The 20,911-nt window shown below is 44.3% G+C and overlaps 1 protein-coding gene across 1 annotated transcript in view; it reads left to right on the top strand.

Annotated features, from left to right (window-relative positions):
- LOC308123694 (neurexin-2-like) overlaps nucleotides 1–20,911 on the top strand; it is a gene marked incomplete at its 5' end in the record, with an annotated part of 459,246 nt that overhangs the window by 14,042 nt on the left and 424,293 nt on the right. Inside the window, 3 exons of the mRNA XM_080486315.1 lie at nucleotides 852–1,235; nucleotides 4,414–4,617; nucleotides 7,758–7,784. Coding sequence (XP_080342441.1) covers nucleotides 852–1,235; nucleotides 4,414–4,617; nucleotides 7,758–7,784 — 615 coding nt within the window. The remainder of the gene's footprint in view (nucleotides 1–851; nucleotides 1,236–4,413; nucleotides 4,618–7,757; nucleotides 7,785–20,911) is intronic.

Raw genomic sequence — 20,911 nt, 5'->3', positions numbered from 1 at the left:
GAGAAAATCCTCAGCAGTGGACGTTTGAATGGTGATCCTGAAATCATAAATAAGACAAAAATACAGTTACTATCAGACCGTTTCCAGTCAAAACCTGACCTGCTTTGGCTTCCCTCGACCTGTCTTTAAGTTGTTCGGAATCATCCTGCTCTTAATGCAAGTTGTTGCTGTTTTAAACAGAAGGGTTGTTTACTAACCGGGGCTGTGTCGTTAGCCTTGCAGTGCTAGTGGCCTGCCTGTGGACACAAAGCCAGAGCATCTGCACCCTTGAGCATGTCTGATGAATGATCTGTAGGTTGGGCAAGCACCTTGGACATTATATCCCCCCCCCCCCCTAATGGTATCTTATAATGAGGAGGTGTGTGTGTGCATGTGTGTACGTGTGATCTCACAGCCGCTCCTGCTGTAATTGGCTTTTAATAGAAAATTAAGATGGAGTCGTTAATCACAGAAAGGGAGAGGGCCTTTTGTTTCACCCACTCCCTGCTGCATTCTGCTTCCCTTCTCCTTCATTTAGCCTATTACAGACACATTAGACACACGCACACATGCGCACATACAAACACACGCACACACACACTGCTGTCATCTACACCCCCCCCCCCCCCCTTCCTGATTCCTGTACGTCCTTCTGTCTCGCATCCTTGTCCCTGAATTAGCCATCGACCGGCCCTCCCACTCGTCCTTTCACTCCCTCACACACTTGACTTCCCACCTGCTCGTCCACACCACTCACTGCTTCAATCACCGTTTCCGATAGTTAAACACAAAACAAACACGTCACCCTCAGCTCACATGTGTTTGAGGTTTGGTGGCTAAGGTTGCCGTCTCCTCATGCTTCTGTCCTTTAGGATCCATCTCCGTCAACAGCCGCAGCATACCCTTCAGCTCCCCGGAGGGCAGCGAGATCCTGGACCTCGACAGCGACATGTACCTGGGCGGGCTGCCGGAGACCAAGTCCGACCTCATCTTGCCGCCGGAGGTGTGGACGGCGCTCCTCAACTACGGCTATGTCGGCTGCGTGCGCGACCTCTTCATTGACGGCAAGAGCCGCGATGTGCGTCGCCTGTCCGAGATCCAGAGCGCGCTGGGCGTCAGCAGCTTCTGCACCCGGGAGCTGCAGAAGCGCTGCAGCAGCGCCCCCTGTGGCAACGGAGGGCTGTGCAAAGAGGGCTGGAACCGCTACATCTGCGACTGCACCGGCACCGGGTACCTGGGCACCAACTGTGAGATAGGTGAGCGGGAGGGTGATACTCATGTGGGCCTCGATTGAGTGTTTGCAGAAAATCACCCCAATAGAGACACATGGTTTTTACTAAACAGGCGTCGGTCACTCACACAAACACAGGACAACATGCAGACTCCAAACTGAAAGGACTCATATAGTTACTGTAAAGTAGAGCCATGTAGGACAATGTCTTATCGCACCCTTAGAAACAACAACAAAAACACAGTACTGAGACAGGATCTGGGAAAACATGCAAATTTTCTTTTTGCTGTGAGCTGCAATCAACAAAACACTCTCCATCAGCACCTGCTCCCATGAATCGATGAAAAACTTCAAAATAAAGAGGAGAAAACACATGTAAACGGACTATTTGGGCACACTCTCCAACAAGAAGTGGCACGTGCACCAGACATCACCCGTGGCTCCGTTTCCTCTGGGCCGACTCTCCAGGATAGAGTGACTAGAGGCAGGTCGACTCTGAGGTGCCGGGACGTTGGCAGAGATCTGGCAAATCAGCTCCGGCTTCTCTGCTAACATCTGTGCCAGTCACGCAGACCCGCACAGCGTGCACGCCGCAGCCAAGCAGGGGAGAACCAGTCAACGGAGGCGTCTGATTCATCCCAATTAGTCCTCGGGCACCTCGGTCCCACGGCATATCTTTGTTCGGCTGCGGGGGTGAGCCAGCGGCGACGCTGCAAAATTTCGAGGGTACGAGGAGGGTAATGAGGAATCATTGGGGGGGTGGGGGGGTCGTCGGGGGGGATTCAAATCAGGACAGTTGAGGCAGAGGATGTTATGTCTTTATTTTTAGGGGGGACGAAATACTTTACAGTTCAAGTCTGTTCACATGGATGAAAACCTGGGTTTTTGATGAGGCTCTTCTGCCATCTAGTGGAAGCTCCCATCACTGCAAGACTGGGCTTCTTTTTTTTTTTTCCCCAATAACCAGCCACATCTTTCTTCCTGTCTATAAACTGAGTTGACAAATTAGCAGAATGCAAAGAGCCTAATTGATACTGTCTCTTCCTGCTCTAATGAAGACATCACACATCAGGGATGCTTGGTAAATAGACTAACTGGGTACGTCAAGACCTGAAGGAAGAGGTCTGGTTTCACCTGACTCGGTATATCGTTTTGATAAACTGATGACTTTAGGGTTAAGAAGCATTTGTAGAGGGCGTCCAAAACATGGACTCTTAATAAATGTGGTCACTTTCATCTGTCGTTTGCGTGAGAGCAGAGAGCTTCAAGCCCCCCCCCACTGCCTTGACAGTGACTCCTGTTAGCCTGTGGTGACACGTATCGACCGATAGATAAGAGCAGTCCTCACTCTGCACCGCCGTCTATTTATGGCAGAGCTTGGGAGACAGTAGAGGGACCGTATGTGAGCGTGAATACTGAGATTTTCAGGGCCCGAATTTCTTTTTGCCCCCCCCCCCCCCCCCCCCCCCCCCCCCCCACTAAATCTGATCAATATTTGACATCGGATTAACTGTGTATACACAGTTTTTTGGTTTTGTGGTTAGTGCTGTTCAAATAAATTCCTTTACGTACCCGGCAAGCTCGATATAACAAAGATTTTGGAAAATATTGACAAGTCACGAGAAGGAAAAACTGTCCAGAATTACAGAAGATTGTTGTATCTCCTCTTTTAATTTGAATTTCTTTTAATTCACAAACTCAACTCAGGCTCGATTGTGGTGAATTACAAAAAACGATCTGAACAAATGAAGTAAAAAAAAAAGAACAAATGCTAATAGTACCAAAAGCAATAACATTAATTCTATGAATTTGCTGAGAACTAATGAAAATATATTATATTTTCCAGAAAAGTAGCTGCAGACGTCTTTTCCATTGGAATCTATTTAAATGCCTGAAGATGTGCAGCAGGATTTATATTCTCATTCATTGTCACATGTATAACATTATTCATTATTACTACATTATTTGATTAATTAGAATAGGCATTTACTTTCAAGTTAATTTGATCCCAAATTCCTGTTCAAGGTGTATTATTAAAAAAAAAAACATGACAAAAGAATGAAACATAATGTAAAAATGAATAGAAATCAATTTCACTTATGGTTGAAATGACATGTCAAGAAGTGTGGATGTTCATCCAGCAGTCTGCCGCCGGCCCACGCTGGGAGAAATGTGACAGGTTTGATATTATCTTTGAGCGGCGTTGCCTTGATCGCGCTGTTTACTGAGTAGTTGATCTTATGTTGCAGGACTGACACCCAAAGAAAACCTTTTGACAAACAAAGAAATGCACATTATTATTTAGCTGCATTTCGAGCCAAAGGGGGAAAGACACAAGAACGAAACCCAGATATATGGTCCATGAAATTGAGTGTACAGAGAAAATGTTCTGGTTATGGCTTGAAAAGATAAATATGATTTTGTAATATCATTGTACGAAATGACAATTCATTGGTCTGATAAGTAGTTGCAATCACAGAAAATACTCAATAAGGTTTTATTTTGACACAGCTTTGCTCCCGTCTCCTTCTGTGACCCGACTATTTTGTTACATTTACTTTAAAAAGCCATGTTTCTCATGACTCAGGCAGTGAATAACATGGCAACGTTGATTGAAGCCCATTATATTTCGAGCACACAAAAAAAAAAAAAAAACAAGAAGCCGAAATCCAAATGACCAAAATCACACAGTCTTTAGAGCCAACAACCCGAACCCACAGTAGAGGCCCAACATGTAGCGCAGCCACCAGGTAAAGACAATCACACACTCTACCAGTTTGTGCTGTTTGGTTGTTTTTGTTATGAAACCTCACATGCACTCGGAGAACACAGAAACTCACATGGACAGACGACAGAGTTTGATTGTTACTACTGGTGACTTTCAACTATACAACCACCAAGTCCCAGGAGAATATGGACCGGGAGTCATACCGCTCCAGATGTAAACATTGTTGTTATTAATAATAGTAATAATTGTCATAGCATTTCAAAAATGTGCATTTCCAGTTGCTCCTTGCGGCGTTGTCATGCAAACGGACACCCAAAATGCAAATTTTCCATCTTTGCTTGAAAGCGTTGTCATGTAAACGGGGACCCGAGTGTGATGAAGCTGCTGCGTCCCCACCGGGACACATGATAGCATGTATGGAGGCCTCGTTAACACATTTCTTTCCCCCTCCCACCCCCACCCCCACTCCATGCAGAGGCGACAGTGCTGAGTTACGACGGCAGCATGTACCTGAAGATCATCATGCCCGTCACCATGCACACGGAGGCCGAGGACGTGGCGCTGCGCTTCATGTCCCAGCGGGCCTACGGCCTCCTCATGGCCACCACCTCCAAGGAGTCGGCGGACACCCTGCGGCTGGAGCTGGACGGGGGCCGAGTCAAACTCACTGTCAACCTGGGTAGGCCGCTGTGCGACTCGTTGTGGACGTCCCAGTCTCATGCCATTAATCCTCCCACTTTCTCCATTGTCGGAATTTGGCGGCAGAGAGTTTCTGCATTTGTCCCTCAGTTACAGTAGATGACTTGATTCTTGATGAGCACATTGACTGTCAGTATCGATCAGACCATTTAAGTAATGTGAGTAGTATTATTTCTATGCGACATAACTGAGGTACAAAGACACAAACTCCTGCTCCGGGCAGTAGAAAGTAAGACAAAATGTGAAGGGATCCCCTCACTGGGGAGTCACCCTGCAGTAATCTCTCCTCCATATCCTCTGACCTCTTCACCCCTCCTGTTCACACGGTAAAGCCCTACAGCTCCATCTGAAATGAAAAATCCCCAGCTCCACCCCGAGTCTCAACCCCTCAAACTGTCTCTGGAATCCTTCAAGGTGGCCTTGCTGCTGTCTCGCTCCTCCTCACACTTTGTTCCTCTTTTGGCGGAGTCAGCCAAAGGGCCGACTGGTTCCATCCGGGACTGGGCTCCTAATCACAGGCAAATTGACCGGTTCTGAAAGAAAAGGTTGGATGTAAAAAAAAAAAGGGTCTGAGAGGTCATGTGAATGAGAAAGCTCGCTGATATTATCCAGACACTTGGTAAGACGGATGGTTTCACAGGAGGACTGAACGTGTTCCCCTTTAAGAGCTTGCTGCGGGAATACCAACCCGGCCGCTTCGCTCTTCAAATTTCCTTCCATTGAACATGAAAGCTGTGGGAACGATGCGTCTGACCTTCCAGAACTGGACACGTTAAGTCTGTCCTGACCCTCTTAGAAGGAGCAGAGCACCAGGAGGAGCATGACAGGGTTTAAGCCACCGTAGAGACAGCGAGGGTGAGGGTGGGGGCTGGGGGAGGCGACGGGGTAAAGGTGGCCATTCCTCTCTCTCTCTCTCTCTCTCTCTCTCTCTCTCTCTCTCTCTCTCTCTCTCTCTCTCTCTCTCTCTCTCTCTCTCTCTCTCTCTCTCTCTCTCTCTCTGTCTCTGTCTCTGTCTCTGTCTCTCTCTCTTTCTCTTTCCTCCCTTCTCACTCTTTCAATCACCCATGAAGCCCTTTCCACCTGGCCCAGACTCGGAAGATGGAACTTTTCATCCCTTCAATGGCCTGTATGTCTGCGGCCCTCGGATCGAACAGTCAGAGCGACCGGCTCGCCGCCGGAGCTGTCGCGAGTCCCTGCGGCGGCCGTTCCCTCACCTGGTCGGCCTCCCTCCACGCCGGAGGCTCATCCCTGACAGCAAACTCCCAAAAAAAACGTCAGTTTCAAAAAGGAGGAAATTAATCACAACGTCAAGTGACATAAATCTCACAGTGACGATTCTCACCTGATTTAAAGAGGCCGTTTTAGGCTATTAATATGGAATAAATCAATTTCAAAGTAGAAATTGACACCGATATTCAAAACAAGAAAAACTCCCAACGAACCCAAAATCATCTTTTTTTTTCAATAAAACTGTATAATGAGTCAGTAGGTATTTGAATTGCTTGTAATCAAATATTTTGTAAGACTGTAGAATCGCATACACTTAACAATGGAAATTGGTAAACGCATTTGTGTGATTATTTTAATTTCAAAGCAGAAATAGTCATTGTTTTCATTAATTCTCACAATCCAGCAGAACTGCTTGTTGTTAAGACATTATTGTTAGGAAGGAGGAAGATACTAATCATATCCACTTGTCCTGGAAAAAAAAATCTTTCATTACAACCATTTTAATCAATCGGCGGTTCTAGTTTTAATTGGGCTCATGGATTTCTCTGGCGTAGATGTTACTGATAAACGGTTTATTTTCCTCTGGAAAAGCCAATAAAGTCAGAATCACAGCGAACATGTAAAGTATTAATACTTAACATTGTCATAAAAATAATGTATGAAATGAATGTTGTTGGAGAACACGGTAAATCTGAGGCCATCACTCAGTTTGTGTGTCAGAGTCGTTCTCCACCAACTCATATTTGCCTTATAAAGTTGTTACACGCTGTTATTTTGCCGTAACGTGGTCGTCAAAATTACAAATTGCTCGGCACGTTTCAGAACCACAATGCTCTGAGCTCATCGTTCCTGGTGAGCGACCAGGCCCGACGTCACATGAGGAGCTTCGACATGAATCCCAAACGAAACTCGGCGGCTCTCCGGGGCGACGCCGGTCCCTGACTGTTTGTGTCCACTATTCTGTAGCGGTTGACAGCTCGAGACCACAACCCAACCACTCTGCCACATGCACACGTAGCACAAGGGGAGATTGCTATTTAGTTATTTATTTTGTCTGCAAGACGTGGTGATTTCCTGCTTAAATGAGTAAATGTCTGCCCCCGAAAAAAAAAAGATGAAATTGTAACATTTGCAGTTCCGGTGTGCACTGGGCGGAACGTGGCTGGGATGTGCAGATCACCCTTTCTCGTCATTTACGCTGTTGGGGTCTCTCAAAGTGCCGCAGAAGGCAAGCGCTGTCTCAAACTGGCGGGGGGGCTGCAGGCGCGAGACGCCTCGTCTGTCCAGTCTGAGGGTGTAAGTGAAAGACAGGAAGTGTGTCTCGTCCAGAGCGTCTCTGTGTCGCAGGGATCGTCTGCTTCTGTGTAACTTGTTTACCGAGGCAATTAAGTTCATTCTGCTTCGGAAAAGAACGAAAGAAGCGACATGAAATATTGAGGAGGATTAAAAGTGCATGGCGTCTTTGCCAGATGGCATGCTCAAACTTTGATGCTCATTATTTCGGGAGGGGGGGGGGGGGGACTTCCACACGGGGAGGACCTCCTAATTCTAAGTGCCTGTGATAACTTGTTAATATGCATTCATGTCATCGCTTTGCATAATGAAATTTCATCGCTATTAATGAAAGCGCCGTGGTACGTCTTGCCTTCTGCCGTGCTTTGGGTGGGGCGGGGTGGGGGTGGGGGTGCTGGGTGGTGACGGGACTGATGGTAGTAAAGGGTGATCCTGACTCAGAGTCTGTCCCCGGATGGTGGCCTCAGAGCAAAATGCTTGGTTGTCTGCAGAATGTACCTTGAAGGATGTAAAATGTCTTTTTTTCTCTCTCTCTCTTTTATCTTCTGTCTCTTTCCTCTTTATCCAATCTCACCATTTCGCTCTCTCTCCCGCCAGATTGTATCAGGATAGACTGTAGACTCAGTAAGTGGTCCTATCCAATTTTTCTGACTAAAATGTGAAAAAAAAAAATCAAATAAAAATGTCTCTCTCATCCCAAGTCTGTGCTCGCTCTCCTGAAACCTCATGATTAGCAACACCTCTCTCATCACCCGCTGCCTCTTCTCCTCCATACTTTCCCGCCTTTTTTTTTTTCCCCTCCCCCATTTCCTCACTTTTCCTCATTTATAAGTCCATCCATCTTCACCTCTTCTACTTTGAAATGTCTGATTTGAGGTTTTTTTTTTTTTTTTTCTCCTCTCCATAAATCCGCTTTAATTTTCTCCCGCACTCCCAGATTTAATTATCATTTCACTTGCATAATCATCGGGATTTTTTCCGCCCTCTCTTCGCTACCTCGCTCAGCTATGAAATAATTTTATTTTTACCCTGCTTATTACCCATTTCACTCATTTTCCTGTCAACCTTTTCTATTAAAAAATAAATAAAAAAAGGCCAACTTGATACTCCCCTGTTGAATGTTCCTATTTTCGATTATGCAGTGCGGAGCTTGGGCGCGGGCACACACAGGTGTTGCTTGTTTTTCTATGTGGGCCAAACTGTGGGGGTTTTTTTCGGGGGGGGGCGGGAAAGCTAATTGCTTATCTGCCGAGAGACCAGCACCACCTGGCGTGTGCTTGTTTCCCCGAACAAGCTAATGTTTTTCTGCCTCACGCTGGCAGAATGATAGCAAACTGTTATTTCTATCGCGGCCACTGACAATTGAACAATCAGCCCGCAGGTAAGTACCGCCGGCCGCGGTGACACACACAAAAAAAAAAGAAAAAAAAAAAAAGGAAGAAAACCTCATGTTTGCTGTGACAATTGCGTGTCTTTATGTGTTGTGTGACTGGGACAAAGATGCAGGAAGGAAATATTGCATTTCTGCCTGTTTTTTTTTTTTTCTAGACAAGGGAGTTGTTCCTGTCAGTGTTATTGACTACAAGTCAAGGTTTCTGTTTCCGTTCGTTTCTAAAAAAAAATAAATCAATTAATCAGCTTGGAAGGAGGGATGCAGTCATTTGCGAGGCGGTCTGATCTAATTTCTCCACTTTTACTGAATCCCTTTGACGCGCAGATTTATCCAGGTGTCACTAGAGGATGTAAATGCTCCAGTTGGCCACTGGGTGTCAGTGCAGCACCATGAATACAGCGAGCTCGCCCTGCCGCAGGAGGGAGTTGGAGGCTGGAGGTGTTTACTGTAAATTCCATTCGCCCGGTCAGAACTGTCCTAGACTTTATTGGATTATTAGTCCAAGTCAGATTAGTCTTTCAATTGAAAGCGACGGGGTTCCCTCCAAGAGTGTGCAGAGGTCTTCCATGTTTCCCTTCACAAATTCTTCATGTTTTATCAAACCAAATAGGAATAACAGCTCATTGGCCGGTTTCAATATTGATTCGCTCACAAAAGCGACACCCCCGAGCTGCTATGTTTTTGTGGGAGCCTAACCTTTGTAGTTTTTTTCGTTGGTCGCACACCTTTTGTCTAGTGATGTTCTGCCCCGTGGCGGCTCAGATTCCAAAATACGAGCGCGTGTAAAGAAGAGGAACAGAGTGTGTTTGAGGGGGGGGGGGGGACTGAGTGAACGAGCCAGGCAGGAACTACAGACAACATTTCATTCACCGCCGTGACATCTCCCGGTCGATGTCTCCTTCTGAGCCTGGAGTAACTCAAGCCTTGAATTTGAGTAAAAAAAAAAAAAAAAGGGCTCCTCTGTGAATGCAGGCAGCCAACTAATGGGATTCTCTGAAGGAGTAAACAGCACAGTTGATGCGACATTACAAATAAAAAAAATAAAAATGTGGCAATAGATTAGTTGAATGCACCAATGTCAGGGATTTCCAACTGCAGCAGTCACTCAAATTCCAGTGTCAGCGATTGACCTGGTGGCCCGTTTCCTGATCGCCTGGATTTTAAAGTGTCTCTCAAGGCTCAGGAGGAGGAAGATCGGCCTCGTGTGTTATTGCAGGACACCCGTGACCCGGCTCGCCCGGCTTAAGACTTCCTGATATGATATAGAGCAGAGCGGTAGCTCTCAGCCCCGCTCAGGTCACCATGTCGGGCTGATGATATCTGTTTGGATGGTGGCCTTTAAGCCACTTGCAGCACCTTCTCTTAGTGCAAGACGGGATGAGATTTGGCGTGACATATGGCCAGCGTGTGGGGCGCGAGCGCTCCGTCTGCTAATGCCGCAGCCTTTGGCCTCCCCACCTGGAACCAGTCACTCCAGAACCGCCGCATGTGGAGATGAGATGGAGATTAATGGTACAGCTAGTATATACAAATCCCATAGGAGAGGGGAAATGTAATTACAAGTCATTGAAATCAGATTTAATCCATAATCCATCACATGAGTATACATGTAGTTTATCAAAATATGAAATATTTCTGTAACGCCACAAAAATTCCCATTCATACTTGCTTTACTCTCTTAAAACAAAGTACATGTAGGCCTCATTTACATGACAAAAAAAAAAAAAAAAGCTTCACTTTTGTGTCTTTTCTGTTCAGAAAGGTTTCGCATTTACACATTAACGTTTTGGAAAACAATGTCAGTTTCCATGGAAACAGCAGAAATTCTGAAAACAATGTAGTGAGCATGACAGGGACAGAGTCTAAGTGTTTTCAGAAAGTTAGATATTCAGTGGCTCTGAGCACCATTTTCATGTTAACGGCCCCCCAAAATGGAACAAAACTGATCTCTCAAATAAATAACTTAGAAATATTATATGTTTTTATCAAGCTTAAATTCTTAGAAAATCTTTAACTTTAAGAAAAAAAATGTTCAAGACATGGTTGCATTGTTTTAGAAACTAAAATATGTGTTTGTGTGAACAAATTATTTACATAAATGCAACTAAATACCCTCAGAGTGACGGAATGAGTCATATATTAGGTACTGTCTTTTTCAGATAACACAATTACGTTGTCAGGCACAAGTATTCGATTGTAAAGAGGCCAAACCTTTAACAATTCTTTAATTTCCTGATTCCTAAAGATATTTTTTTTAAGTTTTAGATTTCTTTTGAAGCTAGAATAAAACAGTATATATAATTGGATCTGACACTAAGTGATGATTTTTGAATACTAGACTTCATACTATTTTCCACAACATAAGATATTATTGTCAACATGTTTCAATCCACAGGCAGTAAAAATAACTTTTTTTTCAAACGCGTTGGTTGTATTTATTTTCATATTTCTTGGGAGTCTTCATAAAAACAATGCCAACGTAAATGTTGGGATAATTGTTTGACTTGAAAAAAACAAACCTGTGTTGCAGTTAATTAATGTGTATCACATTGTATGCATAAACCCCTCAGTTTCTCTATTATGTATCACATGATACAATGGAAGAGAGAGAGAGAGAGAGAGAGAGAGAGAGAGAGAGGAGAGAGAGAGAGGAGAGAGAGAGAGAGAGAGAGAGAGAGAGAGAGAGAGAGAGAGAGAGAGAGAGAGAGAGAGAGAGAGAGAGAGAGAGAGAGAGAGAGAGAGAGAGAGAGGAGAGAGGAGAGAGAGAGAGAGAGAGAGAGAGAGAGAGAGAGAGAGAGAGAGAGAGAGAGAGAGAGAGAGAGAGAGAGCTAAATAGTACTATAGAGCAAATTCAGACCCGCTGTGACTCCTATGCAATAATGAATTAAATTCAGTTCAGTTTTATTTCTATATTTACTTAAATGGAGACTTTCTGCTGTTCTGGTTGGAGTCAGGAGATAGAAGGAGAGAAAAGGAGAGGACAGAAAACAACTAGCAGTCAGGCATAAACTTCCTCACTGCAGAATAAATCCAAATTACAAGAAGACATTACAGGTTAAAATGAGAAGAGGGGATTGTGGTAGTACTGTTATCGACGACTGGAAGTTGCTGTGTTGAGCCTGTTTAACCACAGACTGAGATAAATGTGGAGCTTTTATTCTTACAAAAATGCTCCAGTTGAAGAAATGGCTGAAAATCAAAGTCGCCAGTCGGCACCAGCAATGAGTAGGAAAGCTTCAGTTTTACAACGTGTGTGGATGAAATAGTGCGTAATAGTTCCACCCTGCAATTCTTTCTTCACAAAAACACTTATTCTCAATAAAATCAAGCGGAGTAAAGGCATCCACCTGACCCTTAGTTTGTTCTTCCTATTCCTCCTCAGCACTAAACCAAACACTGGATAAAGACAGCCGACTCAGTTCCTCCCGGGCAGGGCAAAGACATCAGCAAATAGTTTAGTGACATTTTAAATGTGTATAAAATGATCAAAAGTGGTGTTTGTCCTGTTTCAGACGGGCAAAACGCGACTCATTTCCATCCTGTAGTAGGTAGGCATCCCCTGGCTTGTGTGCACTGATCCCCTCGTCGTACAACTCAATACTTTGCAAGTTGAAAAGACTTTGGGTCAACATTTATTTAGATTTGACTTGAACACAATAGGAACAGTCCGCTGATGACTAATGGTGGCAGAAAAGGAGTGCCTTGCATTTGCGAAGGCATCGACGAACAATGCTCATACACAGAATGAATGCAACCTGTCGAGGTTAGATAGATGGTTCTGCTCCTTCATACACGCGTCAGATTTTGACGGCTTCGTCTCAGCCTGTCAGACGTAAACTCCTCCCCCGCGTTCTCTTCACGACTGCTGAAGATTGGGCTGTAGCTCACCTGACGCCACTCGCCGCCACACGTATTTGGCGACAGTCCGTGCGGAGAACCAACAGCCGTGTGAAATCCAAAGAACGCGGCTTGTTCGATCTGATTTTTTTATCGTATTGGCTCCTTGTTCGCCTCCCCAGCTTTTTATAAAAAAATTTTTACCCCAAACCCCCCCCCGCTCTCGTCTCTGAGCAGATGGCGCTCACTTCTTTTCTCCGCGTATCACAAATATTGAATTTGAATGAGTTTCCAATCACGAGCTCACACCGTGAGTCATTGCGTCCTTTTCTGGAGCCAAGGAGATGTCAGAGATGGATTTGCAGTCGGCAAGTCGCTCTCCGCATGCACGACGCCCTTCACTTTGTAAAGTCGGAGCATGTATCAGAGTCGGACTGTATAAAATTTATTTTGGAGATGCTTGGATTGGGATTTGATTCTTAAAGGCAATTTAATGCTCCAGTGGAGGATGGCCCTTCTTTTATTTAATGTTCCTTTTATCCTCCACAACTCCAGGCCAAATGTGATGCAATGAGCCAATGAGAGGAGTGTAATATTAACATAATGTCTTAGATGGGTGCGCCTTCAGAGCTCGGTACACAATTTCTCTTTTAAATTGATTTATGTTCAAATCAATCACCTAATTCGACGACGGACAGCAGAAATTACTTGCGCATTTTCAAGACGTTGACACTTTTAAATGCAATTAAGGATCATGGATGTGACGGCCCGCGGTAGAGATTGCAGCAAAAAAACAAGAAATCCATAACGTGTTTGTCCAAGCTGCCAAAAAACTAGAGAGAACAGCCCAACGAATTTAAATACATTCCATCGCATTTTGCTCTTTTGTGTGATTTATTACAGCAAACGAAAACAGCTCTTTAAATGTTAAAAAGATATGACCTGATAGGAAAGAGAAATTCTTTTTTTTTCTTTCTTTCAAATACAGCTGGAGGCGTTTGTGTAAAAACATAGGAGCATGAAGAATTATCTGCTAATTTACCTTCAAATAGACAGCATTCTTTAGCTCTGTCTTCTTACCAGGTGTTGGGGGGGGGGGGGCAGCCTCAGAGCCAACACGTTTTGTTTTGTTTTTTGCTTTCTGTGGATTCCTCTCAAATTACCTCCTCCCATCTGTGATTTGCCAAAACAGGACAGTGAAGCCAACAATTAGTGGCCACACCAACTGGGATGAAGATGGAGTTTTCCAAGTCGGCTTAAGATTCTATAAAAAGCCTTATTCTGCTTTTCATTGTCGTGTACGAAGCTACTTGGGTCTGCCTTTGACCTTTGGTACCTTCCAATCTGCTTTTGGTACATTTGAAAATGGCCATCTACCTGAAGTCTTCCAGAAATATAAGATTCCTTCACAGACATTGGAGTTCAACTTAACCGAGGTCGTTCTTTGCCTCAGCTTGTCTTTGTGATAGTCATCGTCCGGGTGGTTTGGCAAAGCCGAGGGCTTTTTGGAGACGATACTGACCTGGCACCGAGCGCGCCTCTTGTGTATACTATAGTGCCACGCAGCCAAGTCTGAAGCCGTGAGCAGGAGGATCAACGCCTCAGTGACTCTCTCATGGAGACAAAAAGATCGCATGACTCGCTTTGTTTTGATATGTTGGGGTCTTATTGACGTGTGGTACTAAGCCTCTGTTTATGGCTCCAACAACGATCCGACCGTCACTTAAAAGATGGACATAACCGATAAAATCAATTCTTCCACGTGATGGCGGGTCTTACTCAGCACGACAAAGTGATGCGATCGACCATCCAGGAGGTCGTCGAAGTAGAAATGCTACACCTCCACATTGAAAGGAGCCAGTTGAGGGTGTTCGGGTATAGCATTGAGAATCTCCTTAGTCACCTCCCATTAGAAGCATACAAGGCACGGCCAACTGGACTCACTGGAGAGATACCGTCTCTTGGTTTCCATTAGAAAGTCTTGGAAAAGTTGTAGGCACATGGATGTTTGGACTTTCCAATTCTTCATGTATATGTGGACGATTTAGAAAATGAACACGATGGGAAAAGTCACATGTGAACCTAAATCCTCAATTTCTAAAGCTTTATACATCCATAAGAGTTCCTGTTGGACATACTTGCATATCATGGAAAAAGCCTTTTCTGCAAAGAGCAATATTGCAATACTTAAGGTGAAGTCTACACGGAGACGAACCACAGTTTCTAAGTGAGTGTAAAAGATCTGACAAGGGCAGTATTGCTGTTTTTCTTTCTTGTTCCATATACATCCGCCTGCATCCCTTCCTCCGGTGCACTGACAGCGCAAGGCAATGTGCTCAAGAGACCTAACAGGGTAGAGAGATGGCCTTTCTTACCCTTGTGGTCTAATACAAATCATCTAAAGCCAGGTACCCTTGTCCGCTTGGATTCTGGCAGCAATTTTTATATCCTTCAGCTTATAAAATCAGCTTCACTCTTTTTCATTGTGGGACCTTGTCTAGTACAAGAAACCATCACGTTCTTGGAGATTAGCTGTCGGGCCCACTGACAGCGAGTGTAGCATGTTGAGCATCGACTTCATAAGCAAGGATATTGCAGTGTCTCTCTGGGATTTATTTTGACCAATAATATATTCTGAATCACATGTGCCTAACCCAGCTGTTGTGTAGATAGTGGCCTTTTCGGTTGTTATTCTTGAGCTATGAAGTCTGATTAGATCTGGGACACGCCGCAGACTGCAGCCATGCATGATGCGTGTGTGAAAGTAGTCATCAATACCGAAATGTTTGATTGTTTTTTCATTGTAATACGTGGGAAGAGAAACTGGTACAGCAAAAAAGATCTAACCTTTATATACAATCACCTTCATTTACAATCACATCAAGCCTGATTGATCATTGTTTCTTATGGAAAGGGAGTTTTTCTGACAGTGCTTTTGTACTGGATCACTTTAGATTGTAAAAGTGTGATTACCAGAGTAGTTGGTGGGTAACTACTAATTAATAATTTGCCAAATCATAAAGTGAGTTATTTGGCTGATGTCACCACTGACGGGGTGTGTTTGTAATATGTTAGCCTGATCAGTAAAATAAATACCAAGTTAATATCAAGTTATTGCGGAGTCAATACAATTGTGGATCACACTGTGAGACTGTTGGTACGAGGATGTTTGTGACTCACAGACATGCGGCTATAACAAGGTTTATGAGATCATGTTGAGTCACTGTAGTGTTGTCTGTTCACATCTTGGCTTTGAGTTTTGACAGTTTGTTAGTGAGTCAATGCTCGGAGCTTTAATCAATTTTTTTAATTAACTATGACAACCTGCTGCTGCTTCCGTTATCTCGTAATGTAAAGACCTGCGGGCATGTCTCATTACATCGACACATGGTAATGTTTGGTACTGCAACTCATCTTAATTTTAGCAAGTTAATGAAACATTTATTTTTTTGCATTTTTAAGGTCCAGTTACATGACAATGGTGCTCGGAGTCACTAAAAATTCAACATTTTGGCCCAAGTAAACAGTTCGTCTGCACATGCATGAGTAGATGGGCAACAACAACAATAGCAGCCTCCAGATTGTCATGAAATGCAGTCCCAATTCTCCCGGGACTTGGTAGTTTTATCATTAAGTTACAGTAACAACAATCCAACTTGGTCTTCTGTCCATACGAATGTCTGTGTACTTCCAATGTTGATGGTTGTAGCGTATCTGCACACACGAGTGTGTCTGGTTTCAATAACAAAACAAATAGCACCCAGTGGTAGCCCAACATGCTCACTACACCGTTTCCAACTTTTCTGCCAATTCCTTGTAAATGGGAATAGTTTTAAGATCTTTTCTGAAATGAAAGTGCAAAAAAGGATCTTTTTTTTTTACCACTAGCATTTGGCTTCACTGTAAAGTTTTGGCAAATCAGCAGTAATCTGAACCTTGACTGAAATGACTGGATTAGCTTTGCGACAACCACTCTTCCTCTTCCGGGGCAGTGGGGTGGATGTGTGCTCATTACAGACCCTCTAATGAGAGAACCTGGAGCAGCCTGGAGCTGTCAAGACACATACTGCTCCTCAGGACTGATGGCTGCCCCGCGGGGCCACACCCTGCTGCCAAAGCATACACGGAAACTTGATTCAAATCATAAAGAAACAGGACTGTTCTGCAGAGCTTGAGATAAAGACAGGCGTGTTAGAAAAGGGGGGAATTTAAAAAGAAGCGAGAAGATGAAGGAAGATGATAAGAAGGAGATGATGGAGGGTGCAGATGTCAGTCTGTGAAGGTAGAAGGGGTCTCGCCCAGTCCTTTGAAGCTTTGGCGATGGCACAGGAAATTGTGGAGAGGGTCTGGCGAAAATGTGTGATCTGTTCCCCCCTGCATCTCAGAGTCAATCCGCTGTTCCTCTAACCATCTCCCCGACTTAAACGTGTGGCCGTGCGGCATTTCAGAACTATCAGCAGCAGCTATCTTGTCATGCTAATGCACCCGCCCCTTCGTTCCTGCACAGAAGTGAGAACAGTGGGAGGAAAAGAAGTGTGCAGCTACTGATAGCAACCGGTGAATACAAATGTCGTGCATGTGCAGGCAAGCGTCGCACAGAGACCAAAGAAAACAGGCACACGGACACAGGCCGCCTTATCTCTGTAATCGGTGCGGGGGGGGGGTCAGAGCGGCAGGCGTAGATAATCATAGCTGGGGGTCATAATCTGTTCCTTCTTCTTATTTGCGCTCTGTCATGACAACACAAGTACAAAAAAAAAATCTTACAGATACATTTGGACACCCTGAGTCACTTTATTTCTTGCTTGGACTGCGGCACCATGCAAGAGTGTTGGATGTAGCTGAAGGGGGAGGGCGGGGGTTATGTCTGCATGTCCTGAGCTGACTGCCAGCAGACACCCCACCTATCACTTCCCCAATCCCCCCCCTCCCTTTTTTTTTTCAGATCCAAAAAAGAAGCTGCCTTTTCTTCCCATAGGTAGTATGCGCACACCGGAGCTAGGAGAGGGTTTGTCCTATTGTAGGGGAGGGAGCGAATAGATTAAAGGTAGCGGGAGAAACGTACACTCTGCTTGTGTGTGAGAGCGTGGGAGGAAAGGTGCACGGAAACAGAGTCGAAGAAAGGAGCGAGAAATGAAAAAGACAGATGGAGGAGGGTCTTGATATAGATGTCTCCTTGCATTTTTTTATCCGCTCATATCTTCCGATTCCATCACTGCATCTTTGCTGCTAGCAGATGGCTGCCATTTAGATGGCACACTTAAATGCGCAGACACACACACACACACACACACACACACACACACTGAAACACGCCCAGCCTTTTTATTAGATCTGCAGCGATATGCCTGCGCTCCTTTGAGTTAGAAAATACATCTTAAGATAGCAGCCAAATGGCATTATCGTCAAAAAGAGGTCTTATCCTGATAATCCTGTCTCTTGCCATTGAAACCATATTAACTCCTGCAGGCTTACGTAACTTCTTTTTGCTATCAGGCTTCACTCTTTCTGGAAAATAACAAGTCCATATGGGTCGCTTGCCTCTGTCGAAGAACCCCCTCAGCCTTCCTATAAACTCCATCCTGCAGCGGTAGAAAAGTCGTTTCCGCTTCCATTCCCACATACGCGATGTGTATATAATAACCATTTGGTAAATGATGCCGCAATGGGCGCCCGCAGAGTGACTAAAGCAAAAAGAAAGAGCCGCTGTTTATTAGGTCCTCCATTCAAACACACATGTATAATGTATATAGAATAGGCCCGAGTGGTCGCCCCAAAAAAAACATTCAATTCAGCTGCCGCCCGGCTCATTTTGAAAGGCGACACCTCTGCATCTGAAAGTCAATGAAGGAAGTTAACGCAGTCACCAGTCATGAATCATGAATTGGCACCCTCGGGTCTCTGAATGAGCCGTCATTAGCATTGTCCTACCTTTTGTAAATTCACTTTTAGCCACACATGTAAGAAAGAGTTTAGGCTTTGCTGGCTGCTGGGAGCACTTTTATTTTTTTATTTTTTTTTGTCACTGTGGAGTAAAACCTGGAAGGACTAAGAGAAAAATGCAATATCCCTAAAAGACTTTGAAAACCACGACGGTGACTCAATTGTGTGTTTATTTGTCACGCGCCTAATATAAATTTAAACTGCATTAAGGCTATTTTATGTAGACTTACATCATATTTTGGGGGTAATTCTGTCCTCTTCTCTTCTCATTCATTCAAATCAGGAGCCTCTGGGAGTTTTCCAGCTAACGTGGTGTGCGACACCATTACATTTTAACAGGCAATCATTCACACACAATACTCATGTAAACAGTGTTCATATATTCTGGGTTATTTTAACAAATTTTGGCATGGGCGCGTTCATAACTGATTGCTATTATGAGAAGTACAGTTCCAGTTACTAAAGAGGGCGCGACAGAGCTGCTGTTTCTTTTCACTGAAGCAACAGTTAGAAGTAGCTGTTGTTTCAGATTAAACTCTGTAAACACGAAGGAGTCCCTCATTAATCCTGAAAGTAGTATAAGCATTAGCTGGTCTCTATAGTAGCTGTGATGTAGTAGCGTGGGTACTTTAAGATTAAATTTAATCTCCTAGAGTTGTCTGTATCTTGATAGTTTATCTAAGCTGTTTAATTGTTGAGCTTTCTTGTTACCATTAGTCTGTGATTCCGTTGTTGATTTGAATCTCATCTTTCTCAGGCCCCATTCCTACAACGTTTCGAGTGAACTTCGACCTTTTAGCATTTTCGTTTCACAAAAGTCTCATGTTTAAACGGCAAAGTTTTTAATATGATGCCTACACGGCGGCAGCAGAAGTGCTTGAAACAATGTAGTTTACATGTTGGCCACTAGTGGGTGCTGTTGCTTGTTTTTGTGATGTAACTACACACACACGTGAGCAGAGAACAATACACTAGAAACAGTAACAATGGCAAGTACGTGGACATTCGTATGGACCGACGACAAAGTTGCATTATTATCCCGGGTGACTGTCAACAATGAAAACTCCCAAGTCCCAAGAGAAAATCGACGGGGAGTTGAGACACTCTCGAGGCCGCCATTGTTGTTATTGTGCAGAGGAAGTATTGACTACGGCCGTGCTGCACATGCGTCATCGCAGTATTTCAGAAAAGTTGTGATTTCCCACAGTTCCACGGAGTATTTTGGAACATTTTCAAAAAGTTCCACCTTGGGAGCCGGTTACAAAAAGTTGCGTTTTCAGTGGCTCGAGCATCGTTGACGGGTATACAGACAGCCAAACCAATTGTTGGCCATTTCTATGGAGGTATTGTTCCTAACAGACTTTTTACCAAGCTCCCTCAACTCGGAAATGACACTTTTACCCAAAAGTAACTTTCCAAGTTCACATGACTGAATGAACACACTAATGAAAGCAGAAAAACAATGATGTGTTATTATTTCTTTTCCGCTCACATGGGACACATGAATATGTTTGTTAGTTATGTATGCATTTCTATTTGATTCGCAGAGGTTTTGATCTGAAACGTAAATCGCGTCCCTGTGGCTACAATTAGTGAACTGTGCCACGCTTGTAGCACATTGAATAAAAAATGACATTCTGAAGTCTCCGCTCCGTACCACGCTCCACAAGGCTCCAATCAGACTTTTCAATAGCTCGTTATGCGTCTCCATCGATCGCCTTTGTTTCCGTGAAGTCATTATTACTTAAATGATGGATACGGGTGTAAAAATTGCACTCATTACTGCGGTCGATATCCGTTCAGTCAGTGTTTCTCCTGTAAGAAAGTAGAAAGAAACACTTCTCAGATGTACTATCTTTAATCAACCCTCTTTATATTTCACGTTAAGGGCTAAGACAGAGCAACGTAAATTGTCTTGATTTCCCAGAGGCCTGCTCTTCACTTCTGGTAAACAAGCGCACCTGTTCCGGTTTCACAAGTCAGCTCGTCAGATTCCTCCTTGGCCACCCGGAGGAAAATGCAGGTGAACTTCAGATTGTCGGCAGATTGAATCAATAAAGTGTGAGGTTACACACATTATTCACTGGTGGATTTGGAAAGCTTGAAGAACAAGCTGTTCAGTCTACCACAGAGAGGAAATACAATGAAAGAGACCATTGGCGTGATGGTGAAATAGCGTCTTCAGAAGATATTAACTGAGGGTTTACTTGCCTGCTAGATATCGTCTAGTGAAGCAATCGTTAATTAATCATGAAAGCCTTACAAACACATTAGGTGGACCATGCTAGGACCAGATTACACTCCTTTCACCTTCAGGTAAACAAGGTGCAGATTTTTGTGCACGAAATGACGATGGAGGCCTTTTGCGTCTACTGAGCCCATTATCACGATTCGATCTGTGTTATCCTGCTGGACGCATCCATCAGGACCTGCTACACTGTGGCCATGGTCAGCATCAATCCACAGGTAGACTGTGGAGTCTAAACGACTCCCAGACGATACCAGAGAGGTCGAAGTGTGCCAAGAGCAGCGCCCACTCACCACTACCTCGCGAGCAGCGCTGAATGATTGATAGAAA

Source organism: Lipophrys pholis (genome assembly GCF_963383615.2).
Source record: "Lipophrys pholis genome assembly, chromosome: 18".
Classification (NCBI taxonomy): Eukaryota; Metazoa; Chordata; class Actinopteri; order Blenniiformes; family Blenniidae; genus Lipophrys; species Lipophrys pholis.
This window is presented reverse-complemented; position numbering and strand designations above follow the sequence as displayed.